The 18,756-nt window shown below is 46.8% G+C and overlaps 1 protein-coding gene across 1 annotated transcript in view; it reads left to right on the top strand.

Annotated features, from left to right (window-relative positions):
• The first annotated feature begins 306 nt into the window (after positions 1-306).
• Positions 307-18,756, top strand: part of RAPGEF4 (Rap guanine nucleotide exchange factor 4) — a 269,856-nt gene continuing 251,406 nt past the window's right edge. Inside the window, exon 1 of the mRNA XM_079782132.1 lies at positions 307-372. Within this exon, the coding sequence (XP_079638258.1) occupies positions 308-372 (65 nt within the window). The 5' untranslated portion in view covers position 307. The remainder of the gene's footprint in view (positions 373-18,756) is intronic.

Here is an 18,756-nt window from a genome sequence, read left to right as displayed (position 1 = left end):
CAGCGGCCACCTGTCGCAGGTGTTCGCCACCGGGGTCCCCGCCGAGCGCCCTCCCGCGGCGCCCGCCCGGGACGCGGGGCTCCCCACCCCCGGGCGCCGCAGTGCAGTGCGGAGGGCGGGCGCCTGGGCCCTCCCCGCGCCCACGTCCCGCCCCTCCGGCCCCCTCCCTCCCGCCGCTCGCCCGCCGGAGCGCCGCCGCAGCCGCAGCCGCGCTGGGGGGAGGCGGGCCGGGCGGAGGAGCGGGCTGCACCGCGCGGAGGGAGAGCGAGCGCGGATCCCCGCAGCCGGGGACCTGCCGCTGCCCAACATGGTCGCTGCGCACGCTGCCCATGCCTCCTCCTCCGCCGAGTGGATCGCCTGCCTGGATAAAAGGTAACCGGGCCAGGGCCCCCGCCCGCCGGGCTCCGCGGTGCTGCCCTGCCCGAGCTCCTCGTGGGGGCAGCCGCCCGCCCGCAGCCCGCACCTGGCTCCGCGCCGCGGCGGGAGGAGGGTCCAGGGCGGGGGAGGGGCCGAGGGGCCGCATCCGGGAGGCTCGGGCACACGGACCCCTGCCTGGGGCGCAGCCCCCGCACGCGGTTTTTTTCGGGAGGTGGAGGAAATGCAGTGCAGTGCGGAGGGGGCGGGGGGGGGGGAGGAGGGCGCCGGCCGCCCTGGCCCACCCCCCCCTCCCTCCTCCCGTCCTCGCCCCCTCCCCCGCTGGCTCCAGGCGCCCCTCTTGGGTGGGAGGTTATTTCCTCTGGGCATCGCCGGACAGACCAATAGATTCCTATCTTCTTCCAGCTGCTCAGACCACTAGGCGGAAAGGTCATTTAAGTTGTCAGGAGGGGAGGGGGAGAGGCAGGTGCAGAGTAACATTCTTTTTTTTTTTGTTGTTCTGGAAAGCAAAGTGTGAGCGGCTCCGGGGAGCTGTCCAGTGCCTTCGAGCCTGTGCCTCCGCTCAAGGTCTGTGTTAGGAAGGTCACGCCGGAGGCTGCTTTCGTCTCAGTACTCGCTCCTCCGGGAAAAGACCCTTACTCTAAAAAAAAATTAAAACAATAAAGCACTGTAGCTCCCCACGACTTACAGCTCGGTGTAAGGAGTTGTTGGGTGTAACAGCGGACTGCGATTGTTTCCGGGCTCCGAGAGCATAATTTTCTGATGGTTCAGATTGTGGGTTTAGCAGTAAACATGGCACGTATGTTAGCGATGGTAGTTTATGACCCTGATTGCAAGGTGGTGCCTCTGAACTTTCAAAACCTGAGCCAGAAAGCGTGCAGCGTGAGCGGCCTCTGCATTTCCGAGTTTGATGCAGCAGGGCAGTGATTCATGTCTTGCAGCTATCTGCATGATATCTCTATTTGCATTTGTGTGAAATATATATTTTTTTTTTTTTTTTTTTTTTTTAAATTTCTTTATTGATTAAGGTGTCACATATTTGTCCTCATCCCCCCATTCCCATCCCACACCCCTCCCCTTGGATGCCCCAACCCTCTGTTGAACTTAAGCATTGGTTAGGCTCATATGCATGCACACAAGACCTTTGGTTGATCTCTCCCCCCTCCCCCCACCCTCCCCTATCCTCCCTCTGAGGCCCGATAGTCCGATCGATGCCTCCTTGTTTCTGGTTCTGTTCTTGTTCATCAGTCTATGTTGTTCATCATTTCCCCTAGATGAGCGAAATCATGTGTCACTATAGATATACTTATAAGAATTGAATGTGCGACGAGCAATAATAGTTATGCTGACAGGCAAATGAATCAGTCTGTGGTGAGTTTCTTTCTGGACCAACAGTTCTTTTGAGACCCAATATCAATGTCCACCGGTTCCCTATGAGTACATGTCGGCACTGACCCCTCAGCTCTGGATGGTGGACAAATGGTGGTAATGCAGGTCCGACTCCCTCTGGTTTGGTCTCGGCTGGACCCAGGGGCACTGCTTCACCCGGATCCAGGGGCCCACGGCCTCGCCCGGACCCGGGGCCAGGCTCACCCGGCTCCAGGGGCCCGCGGCCTCGCCCGGACCCGGGGCCCAGGGCTCACCCGGCTCCAGGGGCCCGCGGCCTCGCCCGGACCCGGGGCCCAGGGCTCACCCGGCTCCAGGGGCCCGCGGCCTCGCCCGGACCCGGGGCCCAGGGCTCACCCGGCTCCAGGGGCCCGCGGCCTCGCCCGGACCCGGGGCCCAGGGCTCACCCGGCTCCAGGGGCCCGCGGCCTCGCCCGGACCCGGGGCCCAGGGCTCACCCGGCTCCAGGGGCCCGCGGCCTCGCCCGGACCCGGGGCCCAGGGCTCACCCGGCTCCAGGGGCCCGCGGCCTCGCCCGGACCCGGGGCCCAGGGCTCACCCGGCTCCAGGGGCCCGCGGCCTCGCCCGGACCCGGGGCCCAGGGCTCACCCGGCTCCAGGGGCCCGCGGCCTCGCCCGGACCCGGGGCCCAGGGCTCACCCGGCTCCAGGGGCCCGCGGCCTCGCCCCGACCCGGGGCCCAGGGCTCACCCGGCTCCAGGGGCCCGCGGCCTCGCCCCGACCCGGGGCCCAGGGCTCACCCGGCTCCAGGGGCCCGCGGCCTCGCCCGGACCCGGGGCCCAGGGCTCACCCGGCTCCAGGGGCCCGCGGCCTCGCCCGGACCCGGGGCCCAGGGCTCACCCGGCTCCAGGGGCCCGCGGCCTCGCCCGGACCCGGGGCCCAGGGCTCACCCGGCTCCAGGGGCCCGCGGCCTCGCCCGGACCCGGGGCCCAGGGCTCACCCGGCTCCAGGGGCCCGCGGCCTCGCCCCGACCCGGGGCCCAGGGCTCACCCGGCTCCAGGGGCCCGCGGCCTCGCCCCGACCCGGGGCCCAGGGCTCACCCGGCTCCAGGGGCCCGCGGCCTCGCCCCGACCCGGGGCCCAGGGCTCACCCGGCTCCAGGGGCCCGCGGCCTCGCCCCGACCCGGGGCCCAGGGCTCACCCGGCTCCAGGGGCCCGCGGCCTCGCCCGGACCCGGGGCCCAGGGCTCACCCGGCTCCAGGGGCCCGCGGCCTCGCCCGGACCCGGGGCCCAGGGCTCACCCGGCTCCAGGGGCCCGCGGCCTCGCCCGGACCCGGGGCCCAGGGCTCACCCGGCTCCAGGGGCCCGCGGCCTCGCCCGGACCCGGGGCCCAGGGCTCACCCGGCTCCAGGGGCCCGCGGCCTCGCCCGGACCCGGGGCCCAGGGCTCACCCGGCTCCAGGGGCCCGCGGCCTCGCCCGGACCCGGGGCCCAGGGCTCACCCGGCTCCAGGGGCCCGCGGCCTCGCCCCGACCCGGGGCCCAGGGCTCACCCGGCTCCAGGGGCCCGCGGCCTCGCCCCGACCCGGGGCCCAGGGCTCAACCGGCTCCAGGGGCCCGCGGCCTCGCCCGGACCCAGGATTCAGCCTCACCCGGACCCAGGGGCGCACGGCCTCGCCCGGACCCAGGATTCAGCTTCACCCGGACCCAGGGGCGCACGGCCTCGCCCGGACCCAGGGGCACGTGGCCTCACCCGGACCCGGGGCCCAGCCTCACCCTGACCCAGTTCCCAGCCTCACCCATACCCAGGGGCACGCGGCTTCACCCGGATCCGGGACCCAGCGGGGTTTCGTCTTCTTGATCCCAATTCCTGTTGGTCAATTCCCTCTCAGCAATTCCTTCGGCCATTTTCTCAGAGTTCCAGGGCAGCCACCGCAGAACTCGTTGGGCGGCGGGCTCAGCGAAGCTCCGGTGTGCCCGGTGCGCGGCGGCGGGCTGGTCCGGGGTGGCTGCGTCGGCCCTTGGGTCTGCAGCGGTGGCCGGTCGCCGAGCGTGCGCACCTGGCCGCTTCCGGGGTGTTGAGATTCTTGAAGGACTCGGAGGTCAGCAAGCGCGTAGTCTCCTGCCCCATGTCTCCCAGGGGCTCGTCTGTCCGTGCTCGGCAGCGAGTGAAGCCTTCCCCTCAGCCGGAGACCGCTGGGGGAACTGCACCGAGCACGTTTCAGGCCACCATTGTGTCGCCTGAGCCGTAGTTTTTAAAGTGTGGTCTTTGGGTCACCGGCATCAGCTTCATCCCGCGTACCCCTCTCTTTTATTCTAGTTGTATAGCATCCGCTCAGTTAGCCCTCCGGTGGTTCTGGATGGTGTCTGCTCTGCTCTCCCGTTGTAGTCTCAAAACCGTTGTGGTAGGCAGCAATCAGGCTTCTGCCCTATGCCTCCATCTTGGTCCTTGTTTGTATAGTTAAGTCTTGATTGTTGTTGGTGTCACTGGGAGGAATTGTCCTCCAGGCCTATTGGCCGTGCGGACCCTCTGTGACTATAAAGGAAGAGTTGCTGTGCGGAAGACACGCCTATGTGCCGGGTCTTGGTGCAGCAAGGCTTCGGCGCTCACTGCGTCTGCCTCTTGAATGTGTCCCTTATGGGAGTGGTCGAAGTCTGGTGTCATCTCACACCGACCACTAGATGCCCTCATTTCTGGGTCTCCAATGTAGTGTAGGTCAGCTACTGCCTGTGGCCCCTCAGCAGGAATTACAGCATCCCTTATATTCGTGACCTGTTTCGGTGCCTTCCCCTTTTGGCTGCCTCCCTATCGCTCAGCTTCCCCAATCTCCCTAGGTGGTCGCTCTTGATATCCCCCTTTGTGGGCTGAGTGCAAAGTCTTGGTGTTGTTAAGCCTTGATTGCTGTTGGTACACTGGGAGGATGTGACCTCCGGCCCAATTGGCTGTGAGGATCAGCTGTGTCTATGCCGGGAGACAGCCCCATTCAACTAGACTTGCAAAATTGTAAAAGCCTCTGTGTTCAGCTTGGATGGGGCGGAGTTACAGGGCGGAGCCTACCGCCTTGGCTTCCTGTCAGCCCCGCCCTATGAGGTTCCTGTGTCTCAGTGTCCCTCTGTACTCCCAGCAAACACCTCTGAGAGAAAAGTGCCCTGGAGTTTCGCGCGCTGTCAAACAGTCTAGTCTCTCCCCCAATGAATCTGGATTCCCAGATTCTCTCCCGGAACTGGGTTTCCGTGTAGTCAGAATTGGGGCTCACCTCAGTCTGGCGCTTTTGTCTCCTTCCCTCCAGGGCGACTCAGCGGCACAGTCAACAGCCCATCCTCCGCGCACAATCCCCTGCGCGCCTCCGGTGCTCTGTTCTTCGCCGCCTCTCTGCATCTCTGCCCCACAGCCCAGTTTTCCCCAGTATGAGCCTGGCTTCCCCGGGTCTTTCCCGGAACTGGGGTTCAGTGCAGTTGGAACTGGGGGTTCAGCACAGTCCGGAGCTTTTGTCTCCTTCCCGCTAGGGCAATCCAGCGGCACAGGCAACAGACCCTCCTCTGCGCGCATTCCCGTGCGCGGCTCCGGCGCAGCTCCTCTGTGTCTCCGTCCCACAGCTCAGACTCCCCCAGCATGAGCCCGGCTTCCCAGGGTTTCGCCGGGAAATGGGGTTCAGTGCAGTCGGAGCTGGGGTTCAGCACAATCTGGCGCTTTGATCTCCTTCCCGCCAGAGAACGCCAGCCAGGCCGTCAGCCGCCCCTTCCTCTCCGGCTCCGTCTTCCCCGCACGCTCGCGGGCTCGTGTCTCCGCCTGTGTCTCCATACCTCAAGCTTTTACGGCTTCTCTGATTTTCCTTGTGGTTTTCTTTTTCCTTCTAATTGTGGGCATTTCAGTCAGCCAGCTTTCCTGTGGTTCTGGATGATGTCCGTTTTGACTTTTAGTTGTGTTTTTGATATTGTTGTGCCCGGCTGTAGGTTAGGTGTTTAACCTATGCCGCCATCTTGGTTTCCACACCTGAAATATATATTTTTTTTTTTGCTCTGCCATGTTGTGATTTTTTTTTTTACAATTAGCAGATTCGTAACCAGCTCAAACTTGAAAAATCTGAAGTGTGACATACTCTGCATACTTCACTGTTATAGGCCTTTGTTGAAAAAAAAATTAATTTGAGAACAGCTAACTGTGGCTCATTTGAATAAATTAATATGTCTGAAATATTTTTTACTTTCAGTTACCACACAGCAGCAATATTTTTTTTTTTTTGGCAGGCAGTGCCCTATTTATGTCTAAAATAATATGTACTAATATTAGAAGAGTTACATACAATAAATAGTAAGAGAATCAAAGTGGTGGTTAAATCATACAGAATTATGTAGAGGAACTAAAAGCATGTTTAAGGGAAGAGCCTGCCAATGTGATAAGTAATCTAAATTTAATAGTTTAGGAAAGATGAATTATAAAAGAAGAGAAAATCAAGCCTCTTCCACTTAACCTATAAATAATAGTACTTCCTCATGAGTGAATTTTCAAGATAATAGATTATATATTTCTCTTTGAAGAAATGCATGGCAGGCCATTTTTTGGAACAGTCAGTAATTCACTGGAAACCCTTTAGTCAATAAGTACTTATGGCAAAATCATAGAGCAATACTAACACAAGTGGGCATATTGGACTCTATCTTTTCATAATGTGTAGCTGCCTAAATGATTTTGTTTGGAGTGCCACAATCTAATACCACCATTCATAATGGGGAAAAAGTCTACCAGAGGGAAAAGAAAGCCAGCCCTCCACAAATACTGAGCCTAGCGTTCGTGGAGGGTGGGAGAGTGGACAGATCAGTGTTTTAAGGTTTTTAGGCTCAGAGCTATCATCAGCTCTGATCTTGGACATGCCACTTTTATTTACTGAAGTGTCTGAGAAAGGAGGATAGGACTATCTGTCTTACTAAGGATTAGTGGACCAAATGGGGAAAAAAATGGTGAAAGTTCTTTGAAAACTGTTAGGTACCATTGAATTTTCTGCAGCATTGATGGTGGAATCTCATTGTCAGAGCACCTTATTTTGAAGTTGCATTTTTACTTAGATTGTCTGTTAATTTTTTAGGGGAGAAGGAAGATTGAGGGTGCTGATGGAAGTGGGCTGGAAAAGTCCCTGAAATACTTCTTAGTGGCACACTGCCCTCAATATTTCTGAGAAATGCAATCTTGATACCCTAGTCCAGGCACTGCATTGGGCATTGGGGATGCAAGAAAAGAAAAAAGGAAGTTACTCATTCAGTTGTGTATAGGGGTATGGGTCGGGGTGGGACAGCTCCATAAACAACTAACCACAATTCAATGGTAAGTGCTTTAACCGAGATGTATGGAGTGCTTTGGGAATGTAGAGGAGAGATTTGGCAGCTCTGCTAGGGATGCTTCCCAGAGGTGCTGCCTGGACCTTGGAGGCTGAGGGGAATTTTATCAGGCAGAGAATTTGGGGAGGGCATGCCAGGCAGAGGGGGCCATGTGAACAAAGCCACTCAGAAGTGGCCTATAAATACACCATTTTCTTTCCAACCACAAATTCCTCTCATGACCTAGTCTAGGGTATAGGAAAACATGCTCTATTTCTCTCAAACTTTTGATTATGTATATTTTCAGGCACACACACACACACATAAAAGAGGGAGTGTACATTGAATCCCTCTGGGATGTGATGCTAGGACCTTTTGCATAGCTGGGAAATGTAGTGTAGGTACATGCACCATGCAAGCAGCTACTGTTGGTGATGGCCAGAAAAAGAGGGCCCTGGGGTTGGGAATAAAAAGGGGAATTGCAGTAGAAAGGCCGCTGGAGTAGAGAAGTATGCGATGAAAGGTGAAACAAATAAAGCAAGGAAAATAAAGCCTTAGAAATGTTTGTTAGGCATGCCTACAAAGTTATTATAGGCAGGAAAATAATTTATAAACTCGCACGTCCGAGAAGGGAGTGAAGAAAGAAAATCCAAAGCTGCTTTTATGTCAGGCATCTAAGTTCTTGGACTATGATGGTGCTGAGGAGATGAGAGTATACAAATATTAATCTTAAAATCAGAAAGGTGTTGAAAAATTGGATAAAATGACATTGGAGAAAGTCTCAGCAGGAACCTGTTAAAGCAAAAATATCTCATGTTTTTCTGAGCAGGGATAGTAACTAGAAACGAATAGCATGGTATCCACTATTTGGGATTTAAAATATGTAAAATGTCTTTTTTTTTAACCTGTGCTGACTATTGTTTAATTTTAGTGAAAATATTTTTTAATCACAAGATTTTAGGTTTGCCACCGGTGAATTTAAGAAGCATTAATAAGTCAAAATTCCCAAGGTTGATATGGGAGTATTATGAAGGGACCGCACACATTCACATATGTATAGTGAATCACCGCCAGTATCATCTACCCATGGCTGTGGAGCAGGAGCTGACAGAGTATGTCCTTTGGGCCAGATCAGACGGTGTCTCCTGAGCTAAGAATGCTTTTTACATTTTTGAATGGTTGGAAATAAAATCAGATTAAGATTTCATGATCCCCCCCCCAAAAAAAAAAGATTTCATGATCCCTGAAATTTATATGAAATTCAAATTTCAACACAGCCACACTCATTTGGTTATATCTCGTCTACAGCTACTTTCATGCTACAGTGGTAGGGTTGGGTAGCAGCAACCAATGGAGACTGGCCCACAGAATTTAAAGTGCTTACTTACGTGGATCTTTGAAGAAAAATTTTGTTATCCCCTGTTATAGGTGAAAGAATCTTGCTAAGGGATTGAAAGAGAAACCACTGGAGACGAAAGAAATTGTCTTTGTCTGGGGAGTTCACCATATTTGGCTTCTTGTTCTTCAGGTAGAAGCATAGATTGGAAGGAGGTCCTCGTTTGATTAGCTTATGTGAAGACCCCTAGTGATCACAGGCCTAAGCAGAAAAAGAAGTTAACATGGCATGGAACCTAAAAAAGGTTGACATTTTTTCAAAACAGCTAAGGAATTTAAAATTTTTTTCCTATTTCACTTTAAAAATGCCTCTAACCTAGTGTTGTTGCATCTGACTTAATCCCCAAATAGATGTTGCGTTAGCTATTTTGATGTGATTGAATGAAAGTCAAAGAAATCAAGGGACAAATGTGTTAAAAAAACAAAATACTTTGTCGCAGACATGGTGAGAGAGGATGGCTGAGATATCAAAGAAGCATCAGACACAGTCCCACCCTTGAGGAATAGAGAAGATCAAAGAAGCACGCAGAGCAGAAAGAAGCCTGGTGTCTACCCAGGGAGGTCCCGAAGGGATAGCATTACCCTGGTGAAGTCTCAGAGTTCAGGGCTGGTCTTGCAATCTCAGAATCCTGATTTGTCAGCACATCAGGAATTAATTCATTGTTCAGATACAGATACACAGGCACTAAACTCTCAGAGACTGTAAAAAACAGAAAAGACAGTTCATGAATTTGAAAATAACATCAGAGAAGTGAACACACATTATTTGGCTAATGTATTTCCTCTCTAGGCAAGATGTATGGGAAACCCAATTATTATGAGAAGTCAGCGTTGTGCATTTACAATGAGAAGCAAAGCTGCCAGATCAGGACACTTACAACTTCTGGCCAGCTCATTCTTTTCCTAGAGCGACAGAGCCCAGGAATTGAATTATAATCAGAAGATAGTTCTGGGAATCCTTCAGGATGCCTTGGCTGCCACCTCTTCCAATTAGATTGCCATGGCATGTACTCACATAGCACACTTTCCCCAAACATTGTAATAACATGTCAGACTCCACTGCAATTGCTGTTTTACTTTTCTTTTTGCATCATTTGATGTTAGTCTCTGTATTTCATTCATCATTTTACTTCCAGCTTCAGTGCAGAGCCCTGACTGTAGAAGGTGCTTATGGGATCAGGGTGAGAGGGCCAAGTGCATCCTTCCCCTCAGGGATGGAGGCATCAGTGACTTTGTAGGCAGGTCTTTTCACTGGTCCCCTTTGCCTTGGGAAAGGCTTGGGTGGCACCATCAACATCTGCCTCTGCTGCTCCTTCTGTGTTTCCTTGGCAGACATGAATACTTTTTTTAAAAAAATGACATTGAACAGCTCTAGTCTAATCTATTACTAAAAACTAGAGCCCCGATTCACGAAATTTGTGCGGGGAGGGGGGGCGCTCAGCCCAGCCTGCACCCTCTCCAATCCAGGATCCCTTGGGGGATGTCCGACTGCCGGTTTAGGCTCGATCCCGGTTTAGGGGTGATCAGGCTGCCCCCCTGCCAGCCTGATCACCCTTAACTGCCTCTGCCTGCAGGCCTGGTCACCCCTCACTGCCCCCCTCTGCCGGCCTGGTTGCTGCCAACTGCCCCCCCGCCAGCCTAATTGCCCCTCACTGCCCCCCTCTGCTGGCCTGGTCATCCCTCACTGCCCCCCCTGCTGGCCTGGTCTCCCCACGCAGCCTGCTGTTCAGTCATTTGGACGTCCCTCACTGCCCCCACTGCCGGCCTTGTCGCCTCACGCAGCCTTCTGTTCGGTCGTTACTATGAGGGCGTCCTGACCAATTTGCATATTACCCTTTTATTAGTATAGATACTTTTAGCCCTAGCTGGTTTGGCGCAATGGATAGAGTGTCGGCCTGTGGACTGAAGGGTCTGGGTTTGATTTTGGTCAAGGGCATGTACCTTGGTTACAGGCTCCCAGCCCTGGTTGGGAGCATGCTGGAGGCAACCAATCAATATGTCTTTCTCACATCGGTGTTTCTCTCTGTCTCTCTCTCTCCTTTCCACTCTCTCTAAAAATCAATGGAAAAAATATTTTCAAGTGAGGATTAAAAAACAAAACAAACCAACTTTTATTACAGAAAATTTCAAAATATACAAAAATAAGAGAAAACAGTATGATAATTCTGTCGTAACTTTCCCTCCCCCCTCCAATAATCATCAACTCAGCCAATCTTGTTTTATTTATATCCCATTCACCCCCACTACCCTCAGGATCATTTTGATGCTAATCACAGCCATAGTATTATTTCATTTATCTTTAAATATTTCCGTATACAGTATATCTCTAAAAGATAAGGACTCTTTATAAAGAAAGCAGTATCATTTTCACACATTAAAGTTTTGACATTAGTTTCCTAATATAATCAAATATCCAGTCAATGTTCAAATTTCTCCATTTATCTCATAACTTTTTCTTTATTTTTAAATTTTTAATTGATTTCAGAGAGAGATGTGAGAGAGGGACAGCGATCAGCTGCCCCCTGCATGTGCCCACTGGATCGAACCTACAACCTGGGTTATGTGCCCAGACCAGGAATTGAACCAGAAACCTTTCAGTGTATGGGACGACGCTCCAACCAACTAAGGCACACCAGCCAGGGATCATAAATTTTTCTTTTCTGTAGTTTGTTTGTATCAGGATTCAAATAAGTTAAGTTTTTTAAATCTCTAGGTTCTCCTTCATCTCTCTCCTTTTCTTCTTATAATAAATTTGTTGAAGAAACAGGTATTTTTTACAGCCTGAATTTTAATTTTACCCTATGGTGTCTCTTAATATGTCCCTTTGTCGCCCATATTTTCTGTAAATTGATATTTGGATTTAGAGCTTGATCAGATTTAGATATGATTTCTGGGGCAACAGTACTTCACAGAAGTGTTGTATACTTCCATCATGAGGCACATAACATCAAGCGATCTCTTTTTGTGAGGTTAGCAATATTTTTAAAGTTTAATGCTTGGCGACTGTCTTATCTGCAACTTCTTGGGGGACATCTCATTGTAGCCCCAAATACATGGGAGCACGTAGCATATATTTGAGGAGCAATTAGAAGACAACACAAACTAATAAATAATCAAGGTTAAATCCTGTGGTGCTGACTCTACCTGCCCTGGGATTTGGGGAAAGGAACGTTTCAGTCAGAGCTGGACTCCCTCAAACTGGAGGTACATGGAGGATGGTGCCTCTGGAGCCATGGGCCTGAGAGAGGCTGCCTGGTCCACCACACCCTCAGCCCTGCAGCCTGGTTTCCTGAACGCAGCCTCAGATCCTGAAGGACTCATCACAAGAAGAGTAGTACGCAGCAAAGCAGATTCTGCCTTCTTGTTCTAGGTTGGGTTTCCTCAAATGGACCTCTATCCCCTCTAATGAGGTGGTGGCGACCGGCAGATCCCTTTCAGTTCCAATTTCCTATGAATTTATAAGATTTCATAGCTGCTTATTCTCCTGGACCACCTTCCCAACTTCAGGGCAGCTAGTTTTTGCTTAGTCAGATTTAAACCCACCTTCATGCATCCTGGACAGTGGCAGTGAAGAATGGGCTTTTCCTTCAGTACTTCAATTCACAGATGAGGGAGAAGGAGAGCAGAGACAGCCTTAGGAGTACTGAGAGACCAAGGAAAAAGAGAGGATGGAAATAACTGGGTGGGGAGGGGGACAGAGAGAGACCCAGTCAAATGTAAGGAAGCACACTAACTGGTTGGAGTGGAGGCACCTGGGCACCGTGTTTACTCAGCTGCACCCATATGCATCTGTTACTTCCCTTTATTCTCTTCACATGTGTTCTTTCTTGGAGCACCCATCCATTTCCTTTGCTTTAATTATGCAGATTACTTATATTCTGTATTCTTGGTTTATCTTCTAGACCATATGCATTTTTGTCTCCTGTTGTATATTCCCACATCAACATCCCATTAATTTTTTGGGACAGACTTCACCTATCTTTGCTATAGAGGTTGGGAAAACAAAATACTTATCTACCCAGACTCTCTTGAGGCTAGGTGTCCATGTGACACAATTCTGGCTAATGAGACATGTCAAACGTCCCCTAGGGGCTTCTAGGAAAGTTCTTGCTTTACTAATGAAAGACATGCATTCTTCTCTTGTTTCTGCCTGGAATTACTACCTAAAGCTTGGGCCTATGGCAACCATATTGTAATCCGAGGAGGAAGGACTGGAAGAAACACAGACTTTTTGTAACCTAACAAGTTGATACTCAACTTGTGTAAAACTGACTTTATCTTTCTTAACATTCCTCTTTATTAGTTTCTCTTCCTTACTTATTTTATTAATGACACTACTAATCTCATTCTCAGAACTTTGATATTACCTGTGTCCTCTTTTTATACCTAACCAGTCACCAATTCTTCTATTGGCCATTATATTTTACTGCTTTATTTCAGGGTCTTGTCATCTGGATCTGGATCTTTTCATTGTTTCCTGCTTCCAATCTGGAAGACATGATGTTTTCAAATCAGCTTTGTTTTTGGGTCAGTCAGGATTCAAATTCTGTTATCTCTACCCTTAGCCATGTGATCTTAGTGAAGTTATTAATTTTCTGAACTTCTATTTCCAAATTATCAAATGAGGCTCCAAAGACCTACAGTAATGGCTGTGTTTGTGGGCTAATGCAAGTATAGTTGCATGGTGTTCTCTAAGTAGACTGCATATTATAGGGGTTAAGAATTTGGGAGCCAGACTGTGTTGGTTCAAATTCCAGTTTTGATTTTATTAATGGTGTAACTTTAGGCAAGTTATTTAGTTTTCATAGTTGCTTTGTAGATTTCTCAGGATTTTTTTATATAGGCAATCTTGTTTGTGAATACTGGCAGTTTTATGTATTCTTTCAGATCTTAATCTTGTATTATTATTATTATTTTTTGGCTTTATTTCACTGGCTAGAATTTCCAGGACAAAGTTGAACAGAAGGGGTGAGAATGGACTTCCTTGAATCAGGAAACATTTTTCCCCTCTATTTTTTCTTTCCTTTATTTTTAAAAGAGCTGTTTAATGTTTATGTTATTTAAAAAATGTTTTATAGATATTATCTGGCTAGAAATATTCTTTGTAGGAAGTTTTTTGATGACAAATTCAATCTCTATTAGAGAGAGGACTACCCAAATTTTCTATTTCTTCTTGTGTCAGTTTTGACAAGTTGTCTTAAGGAGTTTGTCCATTTCATCTAAGTTTTCAAATTTGTTGGCATAGATTGTTCATAGTATTCCCTATTATCCTTTTAATGTCTTCAGAATATGTAGTTATGTTCTACTTTGTACCACATATTAGTAATTTGTGTCTACTTTGTTTTCTTGAACAGTCTTGCTTGGAGCTTCTCAATTTGTTAATCTTTTAAAAGAACCAATTTTTTCATTGATTTTCTTTATTGTTTGAGATTTCATTGATTTTTGCTCTCCCACCCCCCACTTTATTCGATTTACTTTGGGTTTAACTTGCTCTTCTTTTCTTGGCTTCTTAAAATGGAAATCTAGATAACTAAAATTTTTCTCTTTTCTAATGTGAGCATGAATACTATGATCTCTCAAGGTCAGCACAAAAAAGGAAGCACAGTTATTTCAGTATTCAGTGTTTACAAAAAAAATGCACCCAGTTTTGCAAGAAAAGAACAATCAATCAAGCCAATACTGGGACCTATAAATCTCCTCAACCTCATGGAAGATACTGCGCAATGTGATGAACAATATCTCAGCAGTGAATTCAGCAATGGGTTTCATAGGACTCTCAATATATCTTGATAGCTTAATGCCACAGGGACATTAAAGGAGCAAGGGGGCAGTATAATAGACAACTTTCTGATGGTCTGATTTAATCCCAGGATATATTTTAGGAGTCAGTGGATTATTTCTCTTTCAAGAAATCCTCCATAAGTATTGTTTTCCACATCTGAGCTATTGATAAGTATTAAAATTGGGCAACAAGGACTTTGAAGTAATATTTCCCAATAGATACCAAGAGTGCTGCTATTTCTGTGTTGGTTAAAATAAACTGGCAAACAAAATAGATCCGGAGACACTGAAGCATGCAACAGACATATTTCAGAGGGAAGGGGAGGGGGCAGGAATAGACTAACGAAAGAATTTATATGTATATATACATAACCCATGGACAGACAATAATGTGGTGAAGGCCTGGGGTGGGGCCAGGAGTAGGGTGGAGAGGGCCAATGGGAGGGAAAAGGGGGACATCTTTTTGTAATACTTTCAACAATCAAGATAAATAAATAAAAATAGATCAAAGACCTGAATGTAAGAGCTAAAACTGTAAAATTCTTAGAAGGAAATAAAGCATAAATTTTAGTGACCTTGAATTAGTCAAAGATTTCTTAGATGTCTAAATCTCAAGCCACCAAAAATACATTAAAAAAATAATTTTGACTTCATCAAAATTCAAAATGTTTTTGTTTCAGAAAAGGATACTATCAAGAAAGTAAAAAGATAACCTACAGAATGAGAGAAAATATTTGCAAATTATATAGCTGATATGAGTTTAGTATTCAGAATCTATAAAGAACCATTATAACTCAAACAATTAAAAGCCAAGAGAGAAACATTTAAAAATTATTCTAAGTATTTGAACAGACATTTCTCCAAAGACACACAAATGGCCAATGAGCACAGGAAAAGATGCCCAACATCATTAGTCATTAGGAAAATACAAATCAAAACTACCATGAGATACACTTCACATCCTCTAGGTTGGCTATCGTAAAAAAAATACCAAGTGTTATAAAACAGAAAATAACAATGTTGGGATTATGTGGAAAAATTGGAACCCTCACACACTGCTGGAAGAAATATAAAATGCTACATACAGTCTCGTATAGAAAACAGTTTGGCAGTTTCTCAAAAAGTTAAACATAAAGTAACTAAATGACCCAGCAATTCCATTCCTTGATATATATTTAAAAAGAAATGAAAACATACAGTCACGTAAAAACTTGTATATGAATGTTTACAGCAGCATTCTTCAAATGATAGCCAGAAAGTAGAAACAACTGAAATATCCATAAACTGATGAATCAACAAACAAGTGTGGTATATCCATACAATGAAATATTATTCAGCCATTAAAAAGAATGAAGTACTGATACATACTACAACCTGGATGAACCCTGAAAACATTATGCTAAGTGAAAGAAGTCTGACACAGAAGGTCACATATTGTATGATTTCACTTATGTGAAATGTCCAAAACAGGCAAATTTAATTAGCAAGTATATTGATAGTTTCCAGGGATGGGGGAAAATATAAAATGGTGAATGACTACTAATGGGTATGGCATTTCTTTGGGGAGTGATGAGAATGTTCTGAAATGAGTAATAGTGATAGTTGCACAACTTTGTGAATATACAAAGAAACACTGAATTTTATACTTTAAAATGATAAATTGTATGGTGTGTGAAACATACCTCAATAAAAAACAAGCAGGAAAAAAGAGTCATATGACTTTGGACTCAGCTGAACTGGGGGAAAATTACACCCTCACTTGATAGTCAAGGAAAGATATATGTCTTAATGGTGGTCTAGCCCTTCTTTGTGAGGATGTGGGGGGCAAGCAAGGGCTTATACTCCAGGAGTAGTGATGGTGCCACTCTGACAAATGGTGGTCAGGAGTCCACAGGCTATGCCACAGAATGTGGCCCCTATGATTGTTACCAAGGAAACCAAGCAACTTGTGTTAATTGCGCTGAAACATTAAAATGCCTATCTTTGTGTAACATAATTTTTCTGAAAATCTTTTCATGGAATAAAATTGTAAGATGTAAGCATATCAAGTAGGATGATTTGTGCTATAGGAGTATAAAAATTGGTTAAAAGTTCAAGAACCTCTCTTTTATTTAAATAAATGGGGAAATAATTTTTAAAGGCCCTAGACACACTTGTTAGAGATGTTGAAAACAAACACAAAAGACTTTTGATGGGAAGCAGACATTACTTGGAACTTAATAATTTGATTCTTGATATTGTATGTGAAATTGCAATTCTGCTTAAATGTCTTATCTAGTATTCAGGCTTTGACAATTTTATCCTTCTAGTCATTGATGGGCTACGTATTGAACATGTTGCAGAAAAAGTTGAGTTCTTGGATTTTACACGTTTTCTTTATCAACTCTTTAAACAGACTTTTGGGATATAAGAAAGTCCTATTTTCAGTGTCCCTTGCCACTCCTTTGTCACTCCTGCCCTGTTTCCCTCTCCCTGTCTCATGTTCTTTTCCTCCTTCCTCCAACCAAATGTGCTGTGGGAAAAGGATATGATCCTAATAAGGATATGATCTACTTTCCACCAGTTCCTTCATTCAGAGATTTTACACTCTGTTTTGCATGTGCCAGATGTGCTTGCTGGGGATAGGTTAGTGAAAAAGACTTGTCAGGGCCCTTGGCCTCCTGAATTTCAATACTAGTTGTGAAGACATACGTTATTTCAGTTAGTCGTTCCAAAAACTATTTACTAGTATTGAGTAACTAGTGGGTGCTGGATACTGTTCCAGGTGGAAAGGAATAAAGTGGTAAACAAGGAAAAGTTAGGTGGTAATAAATACTATGAGGCCCAAGGTAAGAGGATATGGAGTGATGGAGTAGGGGGACAGACAAGTCTGTGCTACAGTGTCCGAGAGTGATTTTAAGGAAGGTGGGCAGGCCTTTCTGCAGAAGTAACATTTGATCAAAGACCTCGAATTAACTGAGAGGCCACCCAATATGAATTTAAATCAGTGTTATCCATGCTTTACTAAGTAGTTTTTTAGAGAACAAGGGTTGGGCTAGTGCCTGCTATGAGGACACAGGCTGAATAAATATGGTACCACCGTTTTTTCTTTGTTAACAAGGCCTTATTGGGAGCAAGTGCCCATAATATATTATTGCTTTTGTGGCAGTAGTAGACAAAGGTAATTTCAGAAAACAGTTGAAAGGGATAAATTTTGGTTTTTAAATTTCAAATTATATTTTTGAAAGATATTTAAAATACTGTTTTTCATTATTGTAATTTTTGAAGAAAGAGAAAGCTATTCCTAGAGAACTGATGAGTGGCATGCGGATTTGGAAGAGTACTATTATTTAATGAGGTTCTAAGATATTGAGCGTGTGCTTTTGATTATGGATGCTGATGGTGGTGTCAACATCCCCATCCTACTGGTGGACTTAGGGTTTTATATTTAGCCACTTCACTGTCATCAATGATGAATTTGTCTGGCACCCCTGTAGGGTCAGTATTCCCTAAGACAGACCTCTCAGACAAACGTACCAGAGCAAGAAAATGGTCCGGGATACCTAGAAAGTCCAACAATGTCTCATTTTGAGGACTTGTTCATTATCTTAAACAATTTTCTATCATTATTTTACCATCTGTCTTTTGATAATGTTTTTATAGTGAATTCTTATCATATTCTCCTCAACAACTAATTAAAAGTTATGTCAATATGTTTGTAAATTTTTATGTTAAAAATTGAAGACAATTTGAGAATAGTAAGTTTCTGTGGTCATGCAGGTACCCTGCATGCAGCAGCCTCATTGTAAATATTCCCTGGTGGTACTTAACGATCTGATTTGTAGAATTGGGACTACTCTAGTCAGTAACCAGGGTTTACTTCTTATTTACTGGAAAGCATTTAAATACGTAGACCAGGAGACCCTGCTTAATTATTCAGATCATCAGAGCATAGATAGGGGAGCCCTTAATACCAACAGGACCATACAAGAAGGCTGCTTCAGCCAAGAAGGCAGATCTCTGAAGCATGGTCACGCTTGGCTGCCCACTGGTTGGATGCGAGTAGACTTCTATTGTGCTCTTTCATCTCCCTGTGCCGTCCCTGCACATTATCAGCTTGTGACGGCACCTTATCTTTCCCTCAATTGAATTTTGCATTATCTCTGTTGCTTTGCTTCCTACCTTTTCAGCACTTCGTTGGGTATTTTGTCTGAACAATTTTAGAGGTTCATTTTAGAATTCAGTGTTCAACAGATTATGGATATCAAAGTAACGCTCATTTTAAAAAAAGACTTTGTGTTTAGATGATTGATATTTCTTTGTCTCTGTTATTAGAAGTCCTAACCTTAAATATCCAAATTGCCAAATGAGTCATGAAACTTCTCAGAGGAGCTTACAGAAATCTAAAGTGGACATCACTTAAGCCTGGTGTTATTTTGGGTTATCTGAAAGAAAACCCTTAAGTAGTCAAATTGCAAAATGGAAATAATTTAAAAATAAGTGTATTTTATTCATCACTTTTAGGGAACAAGAGGCTGTAATGACTTTTAGAAGGTTGAAAAGTTATCTAAAA

Source organism: Cnephaeus nilssonii (genome assembly GCF_951640355.1).
Source record: "Cnephaeus nilssonii genome assembly, chromosome: 10".
Classification (NCBI taxonomy): domain Eukaryota; kingdom Metazoa; phylum Chordata; class Mammalia; order Chiroptera; family Vespertilionidae; genus Cnephaeus; species Cnephaeus nilssonii.
Note: the sequence above shows the minus strand (reverse complement) of the source record. Positions and strands in the feature narration are given on the sequence as shown.